At 62.6% G+C, this 13,915-nt stretch overlaps 1 protein-coding gene across 1 annotated transcript; it reads right to left on the bottom strand.

The window, feature by feature from the left end:
• Positions 1–6,375: 6,375 nt before the first annotated feature.
• Positions 6,376–9,452, bottom strand: NEU4 (neuraminidase 4). The gene is given in 11 exon segments (XM_036857693.1): positions 6,376–6,425; positions 6,428–6,628; positions 6,631–6,744; positions 6,747–6,864; positions 6,866–7,095; positions 7,098–7,202; positions 7,205–7,339; positions 8,284–8,441; positions 8,443–8,528; positions 8,604–8,806; positions 9,302–9,452. Coding segments are annotated over 11 exon segments (1,551 nt in total).
• Between the last annotated feature and the right edge of the window lie 4,463 nt (positions 9,453–13,915).

The raw sequence follows: 13,915 nt of genomic DNA, 5'->3' as shown, positions 1-13,915 counted from the left end.
CCGAGGTCCCACAAGGCCTGCGGGACGGGCGGGCGCTGTGGCCAAGGCCTCCTGGCAGCAGAGGGGCTAAGGTCTCAAAGGGAACCCAGCCTTGGGAACAGGGAAGCGGGGCTGTCGTGTGGCGCCTGGGCTCTCAGCCCTTGTGGGTTGGTGGTCTGACGTGCACGGTTGCCCCTATGGTCTGAGTGAGGTTCCTGAGTGTTTGGAGACTTCAGAATGTGGGGATCCCCCTGAGAGTGACCAAGGCGGTGCGGGGGACCCTTCCTGGGGGTCCTGTACCTCGACCCGGTCGGGCTGCCCCATCCGCTGGGGGGAGCCTGTGTTCCTGGCTCCCGAGCCCACTGACTTGGGTGGGCAGGGGTGGGGGGGTCCCCACAGCCCTCGCCTCCTGCGGTTTGCGGTGCCCTGCGCTCGCCGCAGGTCAGGGCCGCCTCTGAGAGCCACTTTAGGGGAAAGATGTGTCATCGCCCTGCAGCCCTGCGTCTCAGGCCCCGTTATCTGAGCTTCACAAGGCGCTCGGCTGCTGGGCCCTCGGGCGGGAAGAGGCTCTGCGCCAAGGCACCCACACGTCCAGGCAGACGGCGCCCAGCCTCACATCCGCCCCAAGGGGCGCTGGCCCCCGGTGGCCTGCCCAGTGGGCACCGAGCCACATCCAACACCCCCCAGCTGCTTTGACTTCTCCCAGCCAGGGGTCCCAGTGGGGGTCGTAGCTCCTCTAGATTCAGCTCCTGTTGGTCCTTTGGGCAAAATGGGGCTGGTCCAAGGGCACGACCTGAGGGCGGGGCCTAGGGGGCGGGGCCTCAGGCACACGTGCACCAGCATCCCACCGACCCACGGCGGCAAAATCCATGATAATTTTTTGTTTTTATGTTTTTATCTCAGTCTGAATTCTGAAAATATACTATCAAATTCTATTACTCAGCCATTTAAAACATTAACTAATTAATTTTAAAAATTCCGTCCACCCACATTCATAGCAGCGTCATTCACAGTAGCCACAAGACGGAAGCAACCCACGTCCATCAACTGATGAAGGATAAACAGAATGTGGTCCGTCCACATGATAGAATATTATTCAGCCTCAAAAGGAAGGAAATTCTGAGCCACACTACACTGCGAATGAACCGTGAGGACACGACGCTCAGTGAAATAAGCCAGACGCAGGGGGTGGACACCTATGAGTCCCTTATATGAGGCACTTAGGTAGTCAAATCATAAAGACAGAAAGTAGAATGGAGGGTGCCAACAGCTGGGGACGAGGGGTTGGGAAGTTAATGTTTAGTGGCGACAGTGTCAGTTTAGGAAGATGAACATGGGGCTGGGGTAGAGAATGGTCATTGCCACAGCTGTGGCAAGTCAGAGGCTGGAGAGCCGGGCGAGCCGGTGCTGCAGCTGGGATCTGAGCTGTCAAGGGCCGAATCCCCTCTTCCTCGGGGAAGCTCACTCTTTTCTCATAGGGCCTTCAACTGGCTGGAGGAGGCCCCCACGTATAAAGGATACCTGTGCTTTCCTCAAGGTCTGCGGATTTAAATGTTAATCTCATCTAAAAATAGCTCTGTGGGCAGCCTCCCTCCTTCCCACCTTCCAAACACTCTTCAGAGACGGCACAGGGTTTGCAGACTAAAGAAGACTACGGCCCCGCCCCACCCCACGTTCATCACGGTTTTATTCTCGGTGCCGCTCTGAGCGCACAGAACCTCTCCCTTCTTCCCTGTTACAGACACTGCCCGGAAGGGACCCCGGCCTCCCCTGGCACAGTGGTGGGGAGTTCCCACGGCGGGAACCTGCAGAGCCCTGCGTTCTGTCAAGGAGGAGGAGGAGGTGAGCAGGCTCGGCGGGAAGGCTCAGACCCCGCTGCGGCCGCGACGCTCACGCTCCCCTCCCCTGCGGGTCCACGCCAGCAGTGCAAGCACAAGCTCACGGTCACCTGGAAAGTGGGCCACACCAGACCACAGCGACGAGCCTCATCCGCAGGGCACGCAGCCCGGCCAAGCACTGCTGCACTCGGGCGGTCAGCTGCAGGACCACAGTCATGCGACTATTTCACCCTGGTGCAAAGGGAAACACGTCCATGTATGTTCCGATTTATTTCCTCTTGTGTGAACCTTGGGAGGGGAGCGGGCTGCTGTCACCTTTAGGGGCAGAATGGGGAGGGCTGAGACTCTGGGTTGACTAATTAAAACAAGCACTTGTGGCCACTGAAATTGTTTTAATGACACACAGCGGAAAACATTCAAAAGACTCAATGTGGGAGCCACCAAATGGACTGCAAGCTGGTCTCTACCCCGAACTGTGGGATCAGCACAGGCCGCTGAGCCTCAACTTCCACATCTGGAAAATGGACATAATACCTGCTTCACAGGGGCTTTGATTTATTAAAGGGAATGGAGTGCACAAAGCATGTGACACACAGGAGACCTTCTGTGAGTGTCTTATCCTTTCCCTTCTGTGCACACACAGAAACGGAGCACAGTACTGAAGCCGAGAGAGGGACGGAGGAGAGAGACAGCGCGGAGGAGGGAGGGAGGGAGGGAGACCCAGAGAGACAGAGACAGAGAGACAGAGACAGACAGAGACAGAGACAGGTGGGGGAGGGAGGGAGGGAAAGCCAGAGAGAGAGAGACAGACAGACAGAAAAACAGAGACAGAGACAGAGAGACATGGGGGGAGGGAGGGAGGGAGGGAAAGCTAGAGAGACAGAGAGAGACAGAGAGACATAAAGACAGAGACAGAGACAGACAGAGAGACAGAGACAGAGAAGGAGGGAGGCGATGACTGCAGCCAATCAGTCACAGCAAAGACAGAATTAGTGAGTTGGAAGAAAAGTCAAGAGTGAAGCACAGAGACAGAAAATGATGAAAAACACACAGACGAGAGTAAGAAGCATCCAGTGAGAAGGGTAGCGTTCAGGAACTTGGGTCCCAGAAACTCTGGAGTGGGATTAGGTAGCCAGTGTCGCCTGTTGGCGTCTCCCGCGGCCACTGGAACAAACTTGCTTACAGCAGCACAAACTCATCCCCCTTCAGCTCTGAAATGGGTCTCACTGGGCTAAAGTCACAGTGTCCACAGGGCAGGTTCCTTTTGGAGGCCCCGGGGGACAATCCACTTGCTGCCTTTTCCAGATTCCAGGGGTCACTGCATCCCTTGGCTCCAGGCCCCTCACCCATCTTCAAGCCCAGCATCGTAACACCTGCTCTCCCCTCTGACCCTCTGTCCCCCTTCTAAGTGCCAGCCCACCCAGATAACCCAGGACAGTCCCCCATCACAAGACCCTTAACTTAATCACGGCTGCGAGGTCCCTTTCTCACGAAGATCACACACTCACAGGTTCCGGGGGTTAGGACGCTGACACCTTTGGGAGCCTGTATTCTGTCTACCAGACATCACGTCTGTTTCACATTTCCTTGGAGGTCCCGCCGGTCCAGTAAAACAAGGAAAGGAAACAAAAGGAACAGCATTGGAGAGGATACAACGCAACGGGCAGTCTGCACTAGAACCCCCAGCAAGGCCCGACCCGGCCTGGGGACAGCACCACAGGCGCATGACAGAGCCTGGGGAAATGCCCAGGGGCTGGTCCATCAAGTTGGAACCGAGGAAGGAAGGAAGAGGCTGGGAGAGCACAGGGCCATCCCAGAGGGCCTGGGGGGTCAGATCAGCCTGGGGGGCAGTGGGAGGAGGGGGCAGAGGAGCAGCTCCTGTGGGGTCAGGCTGGGCCGCTCTGAGGACCAGTGGCCCCGGAGGCTAGACAGCTGGGCACTGCTCGAGGTACAGTCACCCAGGACCAGGGAAGCCAGGGCCACAGGTCCCAGCAAGGTTGAGCCCTGCAGGCCAGCAGCTGGATGCAGGCCCAGAGAGCGGGGAGGGCCATCCCTAGCTCAGCTGCCCCGACAGCAGCAAGCACCAGGGCCCTGAGCCCTCGGGGACCAGCCAGAGCAGGTGCAGGTGGCGACAGGCCTCGGGGGCGGGTGAGGACCGTTTTAGGAGGGGGCCCGAGCTGCCCTGAGCCCAGGGACTCTCCCCACAGCCTCCCTCCCTGCCCGGGGGTGGGTCACACCTGGGGAAGCCCTAACCCAGAGCCCTCAGCCGCGGCCTAGACCACGAGGAGCCAGGATGGGGCCCCCCGAGGAAGCCACAGCTCTGGGATGGACCCAGTCACCGAAGGCCAGCTCTGCTCACTTGGGAGACCTCACTCCACGGCTGGTCTGCGTGGGGTGCTCGACGGAGGGGACTCACCGGCCCGCTGGGAGCCCCGTGGCGGGAGAAGCCTGCCCAGGATGCAGGTGCAGGAGTGGGAGGCTGGCCGCCTGCCTGCCGTGCCGGCCAGGACTCGAGCCGCTGTCACGGCCCCCACACAGGGGCAGCCGGGACCTGCCCTGGCTGGCGCTCTCCCTCCCCCAGGTAGGACAGCAGCGAGTTCCCGAAGTTCCACAAACAGGGCAGCCTGAGTAACAGGTGTTTGTCCCCTCCCGGTTCTGGAGCCAGAAGCCCCACGTCAAGGAGTCCCAGGGCCGCGCTTCCTCCCCAGGATCCAGGGAGGGTCCTCCTGCCTCTTACCTTCCGGGGGCTCCAGGTGCCCGTGGGCCTGTGGGCACGCCCCTCCAGTCCGGGGCTCCATCTTCACATAACTTCTCCCTGACGGCCTTTTTCTCTTATGAGGACACTCACTTCTGCCTGACTTAGAACCCAGCCTAACGCAGGATGGTCTCCTCTCAATCCTAACCTTAATTACATCTGCAAAGACCCTACTTCCAAACAGGTCACAATCTGAGGTTCCAGGTGAAATTTAGGAGACACTAATCACCCAGTCTGGAAGTGAGTACAGGACACTGCCGTACACACCTGTGACCTCTGGGCCTCTGGAAAGCCCCACCTGCCCGTCTTTGCTGGTTTCTGTGGCTTAAACCTGAAAACAGAAAAGCAGACTCAAGCCACTGCCCAAAAGCCCCAGGTAGAGGGGCTGTCCTTACGGGGGACTGAGGTGGCCTGGAGGTGGGGGGGGTGCCTGGAGCCCAGTGGTGACCCCTGAAAGGTGGCCACCCCTGCAGGGACGGCTGACAGTGAAGGAGAGCAATAAGGGGGCCTCCCGGCTCCCAGGGGACTGGCTGTTCTGAGTTCCCTGGGGACCCTTGGGCCGCCACTGCTCAGAGGCTTCCTGGACGTCCCCACCCTTCGGGAAGACCGTGTAAGACGTCATGCTGTCCCAGAGTCCAGGCTAAGGAGGTGACAGGAACTGGGGCCATCCAGGGACACCCCAAAGAGGCTCATCACGCATGACTGGCAACTGGGGAAACCGACCAGCCCCAGAAGGTCGCCCTGCAGGGTCCTCATCATGGCGCATCGGGGCCCGTAAACAGAGCTGGCGGGGAGGGTGATAACGTGCTAAAATGAAGCCGTATTTTTTTAAAAAGAATTTCTTCAAGGAATCAGAAAGAAATGCCAAAAAGATAATCATAGTTGTGGTGGGCAGAAGGGTCTGTGTGGGTCACTTTTTTCTTTATAGTTTTATACATTTCCCACATTTTCTACAACGAACGCATTTTATTTTTATAACCAGAAAGAAGATGTTACAAAGAAGAGGAAATAAAAAGGTGCTTCCACAAGGGCACAGAGGGCCGGTCCTGGGAGGTAACCCATCCAGGGAGGGGCAGCTGCCCCCACTCCCCACCGGCCCCTCCGGCCAGCAGTGCAGAGACCACGCAGATCTGGGCTGCCACACAGAGACGGCTTTTCCTGTCCTCCTCCTGCCCCGCGGCTGGCAGTCTCCAGCACTGGAGAGTCTAGCTTGGGGGGCAGACCCCACAGTGACGTGGCTAGAGCGCTGGGGACCCTCCCCAGGCTTCGACGTGGAAAGAATTGAGGAGAGACACCCCTGGACAGACATGCAGGATCCCTTTATTTCTTGTTCATAAGCCAGGAAAAAGCCAGCAGAGCAAGAGGAAAGAGGAAAATGGTACAGGCGACCAAGCACCGCGGGCTAGGCTAAGGATCCCGGCGCCACCCTCCCACCGCCACACCCCCCAGCCCCTGCTGTCGGCCTTGGGAGGGGGCGGGGTGAGCCACCCAGGGCCACCCGTCCGTCCACCCTGGGCCATCCGGGCCATCCGGGCCACCCTCCCTCCCGGCTGCACACCTCCTTCCTAAAGACCAGCCCTGCTTGGACACTGTTACAACTGAGCTTCTGTGAAATTCAGCGAGGTCCCTCACAAACACCCTCACGAACCTCCATGGAGAAGCCAAGGAGCAAAGGCGCCTCTCCAGGCTGGAGCCCCGTCCAGGCCTGGGTCAGGGTCACGCCGACACCCCCGCCCCGCCACCTCCCAGCATCCTCCGCCCCTGCTCTCCTCCCCGCTCCTCCTGGGCCTGGCCAGAGGCCCATCAGGAGGGCCGGCAGCGCCCCGGAGGCTTGTCCCCAAGGCTGGGATGCCCGGCGCCGCCCTCACGTTCCCCAGGACCTCCTGCAGGGAGAACATGCAGAAGGAGATCTCCTCGTAGGAGACCCCGGTCCCACTCTCGTACAGACAGGCGAAGGTCAGGGCTCTCTCGGGGGTGGGCCTGATGGACGCCAGGTCAGAGTAGCCACTGGGGCCCTCGTGGATCGCCCAGGGCTCCGTGCAGCTGTGGGGGTCCGGGAGGACCGGCTCAGGAGGATGCCCATGTGGAGCTGTGCCCTGCGCCCCACCGGGTGGGAATACAGCAGCCACGTGGGGCTCTGAGACAAGGCCGAGGGGGGACCAGGAGCTCGGGGGTCCAGGCCCCCCTGTTCCCACCAAGCCCAGACCCTGGGCCAGGCTCACTGGGGCCATCCCCACATCCCTCTGTCCCACCCAGCCCCCCGCCCCCTCGGGTGTCTCCAGCGCCCTCCTTCCTCTGGGGGTTCCTGGGGCTCAGGGCAGAGGTGTGGAAGGTGGAGGGGGTTCCTGGTACCCATGGAGCACCCCTCATCATCCGGCCTGCTGGAGGGCGGGGCCGGAAAGCCCACAATGCTGTCCTGGCAGCCCCCGGCGGTCTCGGCCAGGGCAAGTACCAGCTCCCCAGGCAGGAAGGAGGCACCCTCGTCTACACTGAGCACCTGCACATGGCTGCCCAGGGGCTCCAGGCATTGCAGTAGAGGATGCCCCCGGCTGGCCCTCTGTCCACCACCGCCAACTGGCCCTCGCCCGAGCGCAGGTTGGGCACGAGGCCCCCGCGGTGCCAGGTGCGGCGAAGGAGTGGGGGTCGGTCCCACAGATCTCACCGAAGCACTCTCGCCAGTCCACGCGGTACGTGTAGGCCAGCACCAGCAGGCGGCCCGAGCCCAGCCGGACGCCATGGGTGGAGCCGACAGCAAACGTGGCCCAGTCTGCAGGGAGGAAGGGCTGCTGGTCCCCACGGTCAGGCAGCACCACCGCCCTGGGGGACGGGGAGGATGGGGGACCAGTGCCCGGGTTAGGGGACGGCTCAGGAGGCAGCCACCAGCTCACTGTGCCCCCACTGTCCACTCCTTCCGGCCACCGCCAGGCTGTACAAGCCTCTTGGGTCATTAGCAGGAGCCACGAGCCCAGGCAGGCCGCTGGGCCAGGTTCTCAGCAGGTGAGCGGGAGGCCAGCACCCAAGTGTGCGCGCTGCCCAGGCAGAGGGGCAGCTGAGGGCGGGAGGCTCTGGGCAGCCCCTCCTGGCAATGGGCTCGAGTCCCCTGGGGCGGGGTCCACACCAGCAGACAGCTCTTTAGATCCGCTGTGTCCTGTCTGGGTCTCAGAGCCTGCCCCACCCCTCTGTTTAGCTCCTACCTGCCAGGGCCTAGGTGACCCCTGGGTCAGCTTCCACATGCCAGGGTCAGAGTGGCCCCGAGGGCAGTGGGTGGTCAGGCCCTTGCGGAAGGGGCAGCAAGAGCAGAGGGAAAGCTTTGGTGTCAAGCCGACCTACCCGGCTGCAGCCCTGGGCTGGGCCCTGGGGGAGGGGTGAGAAGGAAGAAGAGGAAGGGGTAAAAGAGGTGACCCACCTGGGGTTTGGGGCCAGAAGGGACCTCAGCGCTCAGACAGAGACAGGCTCGGGAAGATGACAGAGCCTGCTGGGCGCAGGACTGAGGGGTTCCGGGGACAGGACGGGGGCGGCCCAGCAAACGGTGTCGGTGGCGCTTAGGCTGGGTGCGGAGCGAGGCGGGAGCTCCAGCCAGGCCCCCCTCCACCGCCGGGGTGCAGACCCCCCCGCGGTGCAGAATCCCATCCCCGCCCCGCGCGACCCCCACCCTGCTCGGACCCCCCTTCCCCCCCACCCCCGCGCCTTGCAGACGGGACGCCCACCTACCCTGCTCGGCGCCGCCCACTGCCTCCGCTGTGAGGTCCCGCGCGCCACCCCAGCTGCGCCCCGCGTCCTCGCTGGTCACGCAGCAGAGGCGCGCGGCGTTCTCGCCCGCAGCGATCTGCGCGGCCTCGCGGCCGTGCACGGCGATGAAGAGGAAGACCGGCCGTGCGCACGACGTGCACCGGGCAGGGGTTCCTGGAGCGGTGCTCGTCCAGGGCCGCCGCCCCCAGCACGCGCGCGGCGCCCCACTGCGGGGAGGGGGCCGAGCCTCAGTCCCCAGTCCTTCCGCGCGGCGCGGGCCCCGCCGCCCACCCCGGGCTCACCCGCACGGGGCCCCCAGCCAGCGTGCCGGTCCTCTGCACCAGGCGGTGGGCGTGGGCGTCGTCGGGGCTCAGCTGCTGCTCCGCGAAGGCCAGCAGGGTGGGCCCTGGGGGCACGGGCAGCAGTGAGGGCACGCGGTACGTCAGGCCGGCCCTCTTGCCCTGGAAGAGCACGGTCTGCGCGGGGACACGCGGGGCCCCATGCTCTGCGGGCGCGGGCCCAGGACCCCAGAGTCAGCGGGGTCCCTCCGGATGGGCGAGGGTTTTCTGCGGGTGCAGGCGCCCTGTCCCTGACCCCGCCCAGCCCGCCTTCCTGTGCCCACCCGGAGACCGCCCTGTCCCAGGGCCCCTCACCCCCGTCCAGGGTGGTCCCTCCCCGACGGCTACTGCACCCCAAATGTCTGGAATCCGCGCCGTGCTCCTCTCAGCATGGCCCACGGAGAGGGAACGGGTTGGTGTCAGGAGCAGGGTAGCCTGGCCAGAGCCCCTCGACGCTGCCCACCCACGTGCTGGGGACTTGCGGTCATCACAGAGCCTGCCGGGCAGGAGCCTTGTCCAAGGCTCTGGACAAGGAGGGGTTCAGTGTCCCCAAGCAGGGGCCCCACAACCACAGGAGCCGTGCAGACACGCAGAAAAGGACACAGACACGAAGCACGGAAACATGGGAGATACAGAGGAAGACACGCTCACATGTGCCGCACCCAGACGCCAGGCTTCCACTGCCATCACCCTCTCAGACCTGGGGTCCTGGGGGTGGCCAGGAGACGTATAGAGGGTTGCCTGCTGACCCAAGGGGGGCCCAGCAGCTCTCCTGCAGATAAGGGTCCTGAACTCCAGGCCCCAGCGGGACATTTGCGAGGTAGGGGACCCGCCACCCTGCCCCCCGGGCTCCTGAGCAAGGCTGGGGGACGTGGGGAAGTCCAGCAGAGCCACCCCTACCTATGGGGTACCCCAAATAGCTCACACGTGTACCCCAAGAGAGCTAGGGGCGGTACAAGCCAGTGGGGCAACAAGAGGGACCCCAAAGAGGCCAGAGAGGTCACCACCTTGCCATCCTGCCCCTGCCCCCTCCAGGCAGAAAGGAACCAAGTGTGGGGCGGGGTGTTTAGTCTACAGGAGGGGGCAGGGGTTTGAACTTGAAAAGCAGCGGCTCCCACACAGTGATGGGAGGAAGATGAGCACCCTCCACGACAGAGCCCCCCAGAAGCGGGAGCACACCCAGGAGAGAAGCCAGGCTGGGGGACAGGGGGTGGAGGCTGGGTGGGCTTCTCAGAGCTGAGAGCTAAGAGGGGAGGGGCGGGGGGAGACCACAAGCCAGGCACCAGGAGCGCCCCAGCAGGAGGGAGCGGCGCAGGATCCAGCCACCATGAGGAAGGCCACAGCCCAGGCCCCACGAAGCCTGGCTCCCTAAACCTTGGCTGGTCCCCCAGCCCCCTTGCCCACAGGCCCAGGTTCCTGCAGGGGTGACGGAGTGTGGCCTGGGCGGCCTTTCTGGGGTGGGGTCACCTGAGGGAGGCTCACAGGGGCGGGGCCTCGGGTGCGGGTGCATTGGGGGCACACACGGTCTGCAATCCGACGGCCCCCTGCCGGGGGTCCCGTTCTGATTCGCACAAAGGTGGGCTGGCCAAGCCCCCACCAGGGATGGCAGTGAGTTTGCTCCCCCCAGCGCAGTGGGGTCCAGGGGCTGCGACAGGAACCGCAGGTGTCTGAGCAGCTGAGGGCCAGACGCAGCGGTAACTAGACAGGGTGCTGGGGGGAGGGGAGTCCCTGTACAGCGAGGCCGGCGCACATCAAAGGACACAGTCGGGATGGAGAGTGGGGTGACGGGAATGAATGCACACATACACCTCCATGCCCGAGGTCCCCGAAACAGACAGACACGCCCACCTCTGCCCAGGACCGCCTGCTCCTGGAAAGCTCCCTGGGGCAGTACACTAGCCCCACCGCGCTGCCCCCTGAGCCCAGCAGACCCCTGCCCAACGCCAGGTCCACCCACCCCAACATGCCTCTGGGGCTTCTGAGAGCAGCTTCCCGTGTCCTGGAAGCCCTGGGTCCCCACCCCCACTCTGCATCCAAGGGGCAATTGTGCCCAATCAGGAAGCAGGTGCAGGTGCCACATGTCCCTCCAGGCTGAATGGACACAAATGGGACATTCTCTGCATTTGGCTTGCTCTGCAGGGCCCAGGACCGCCAGGAGCTGGTGCCAGCAGAAGCAGGGGGCTCAGGTCCAGCCCCCACCGTGGGACGGAGCGGCAGGGATGGAGGCTCCAGCAGTTAGCTGGGCCGTCTGCTCACTGCACAGAGTGGGACAGGCTGCCGGGCACTCAGAGCACCTGCGCCCGGGCCGCGCCCTGGGTTACTGCAGAGCCCCAGAGTCTCGGGGGGGCCCTCAATCTAAGAGGAAGAGCAGGCCTCCCAGGCTGCTGGCCCTGCCCAGCTGGGCCAGTGCAGCAGGTTCCAGGGGTTTGGCTCGACCAGGATGGCCGTAACCCAGCGTTCAGGGGAGCCAGCACCCATAAGCCTCCATGCCCATCTACCCTCCCCAGCAGGGCCCTCCCCAGGGGTGATGCAACACAGAAGGGGAACCGAGGCCTGGAGAGGAGATGGGACCTCCAAGACAGTCTGGTCGCCTGGCCCTGGACCCAGGCAAGTTATTGGGGGTCATTCTGCCCCAGCAGGGACCTGCCCCGAACTCCTGCAGCCGGTCCTGTCTGGGCTCCACCCTGGAGCACGAGCCAGCCCAGGTCGCCTGCCCCACACCCTCTGGGCCAGCACGTTTGTCCCGTGGGCCTGCTGGCGCTGGGCACACTCAGCCTGCGGGGCTATGAAACACACGCATACAAAGGGCACAGGCCCTTTGCACACAAGATGGGCAGACTTGGCTGTGTCACCTCAGGATGGGTCTCCGGCCTAACCCGGGTGTCCTGTGCCCTGTCCAGGGCAAGGACTCAATTCAGACACTTCTGCCTGGTGAAGCGTCACCTATGGGCCCAAGTGATCGTGCTCGGTGGAGCGGGGCCCCGACACCCAGCCTACATCTACCCCATCCTCTAAATCTACCCCGAGGCCCTGCAGGAAGTCGTCCCATTGCGGGGGGCCCATGTGGCAACTCTGGCTGAAGGCCCTCCGTCCACAAGCCCATTGCCCTCAGGCCAAAGAGAGGCAGGTCCTGGCCCCCGAGGGCCGGGGATATAGGTGAGCAGGGAGGGGACTCACCGGGCCCCGCAGAGCTGGCTGCGGGGCGGCTGCAGGAGTGCTTGCCTCTCCGACCCGCTCACAGGCAGAGACAAGGGCCCACTCCGTGGCCGGGAGCCGGGAGCTGGCCGTGCCTCAGGGCTGCGTCAGGATCCAGGACCGTCCCGCCAGCCATGCGACTGTGGTGCAGCACAGAGAGGGGTGGGGGGGTGAAGAAGGGCAGCCAGGAGGGGGCAGTGTCCGGACAGGGCCACACAGGGCTCCTCTCTGCTGGTCAACTGGCTCCACCCTGGGCACTCACCCTCCAAGCTGTGCTGGGGGCGGGCCGCCACCAGGGGCCACAGCTGACCTCCGTGGGGGACACGGGCGTCAGCTGCCCCCAGAGATGCCTCCCACGAGAAGCCAAGTGAGCTCTCTGTGGTCCTTCACACCAGGTGCCTGCCTGCCGTTCCCTCGGCCCCCAGGATGCCAGCCCCTTTGGCCCTCATGGGCCCCACATCCTACCCCTGTGTCTGGGCCACCATCTCCTCCCACACAGCAGAGCTGGGCACTGGCAGGGCAAGGCGGGGCGGGGTGGTGCTGGCACTGTGGCACCCGCTCTACGGAGGTGGCTCAGATGTGGCACACATCACTTCTGCCCCCAGGACGTCTCCAGCCAGCAGCCCGTGCCCACATAAAAGCCCAGGGGTCTGCCGTGAACGGAAAGGGGAAGACAGTGTGAAGGAACAGTTCACACAGCCTCCCGCCTCTAGAGCCCCATCCAAACCAGAAGGCAGGGTCTACCTTCCTCTCCTGTCCCCCAAGTCCAAGCCAGGTGCCATCGCACAGGCTGCCCGCTGAGCACCCAGGCCCCGGAGGAATGGGGCCTCCAAGTCCCCGCATCACCTGTTCGAAGCCCCCCAGCCAGAGCAGGGCTGTCTAACCAGGGTGCCCGGGGGCCACAGAAGGAGGCGGCCCGCACACACATGCCTTGTTCCCTCTCTCAGGGGTTTTCATGTTTTAGTTAGATGCCAGCTTTTTTAAACCTAGAGATTTGACATAAAAACCTGTATTTCCAGCTTCTCTTGAAAAATCAGACGGTCTGTCTCCCCGGCTTCCCCCACTCCCATGGGCACCGCTGGCTGGGACAAGCACACCCCACCCCAGTCACCCGCAGCCCTGCTCACCAACCCTGACCCAGCATCACAAGGCCTGGAGATGCCCCTCCGGAGAGGAGATTCACAGACTCTGCGCTCCCAGCTTTATTGGTTGTGTAGGACTTAGCGTTTTAAACAACTGAGTTTGTTTTGGATGGACACCCAGACAGATTGTTTCTGAAGTTCTCTGTTACAAACCACATACACTTTACGTTGTGATAAATACCCCCAATTTTCCCTCCAAAAAGATGGTGCCAGTTTACATTCTTGCCAACCTCAAAGGCAAGAGTAACCCCCGTTGAGTTTCTATGGTAACTTCGTGTTCTTGGCTACTGTGCCACTGAGCACGGGCCCACGTCTGCGGTCCCAGCGCTGCTGGCCTGACACCCCCTCCCCTGCGACAGTCCGCTCTCCGTATTAAGCAGCAGCAGTGCTTTCTGCTTATCCTGGGCTCACTCGCTTGCCCACGTCGGCTGAGTGCGGCGTCTGGTTTTCTTTGGGGGTTCGCAGAGCTGCCTGATGCTCAGGGCAGTGATTTGCTTTGAGTCTTTCTTTAAATCGGGGTCATTTTTCCCATTCTTTGCTTGGCTATAGGTTTTCATCTATGGCCCTTACTCTCCTTCCCAGACTCCTATCAGGTTGGCCCATCCTGGATCTGATTCCCCGTCTCCACTCTCCCTTGGAATTTCCTTCTTTGCATTTTCCTCTGGGTGGAGGATGGAGGCGCCTCTGGAGGATCTCCTGGCTGACCCTGGCTCTCTGCAGTGTCCATCTATCCTTCATGGTCTCTATTCCGTTTTTACAGAAGTCATTTTTTCTGTTTCCAAATATTCTCTTTTATTCTCAAGTATGCTGCAATATGTCCTCTAATCTTACTGAAAATTCATTCTTCTTAAAGTCCCTCCATTAGGGGCTTCCGTGGTGCAGTGGTTAAGAATCCACCTGCCAATGCAGGGGACACGGGTCCGAGCCCTGGTCCGGGAA

Source organism: Balaenoptera musculus, chromosome 7 (genome assembly GCF_009873245.2).
Source record: "Balaenoptera musculus isolate JJ_BM4_2016_0621 chromosome 7, mBalMus1.pri.v3, whole genome shotgun sequence".
NCBI classification, from domain to species: Eukaryota; Metazoa; Chordata; class Mammalia; order Artiodactyla; family Balaenopteridae; genus Balaenoptera; species Balaenoptera musculus.
The sequence above is the reverse complement of the archived record's forward strand: the minus strand, read 5'-3'. Positions and strand labels throughout refer to the sequence as shown.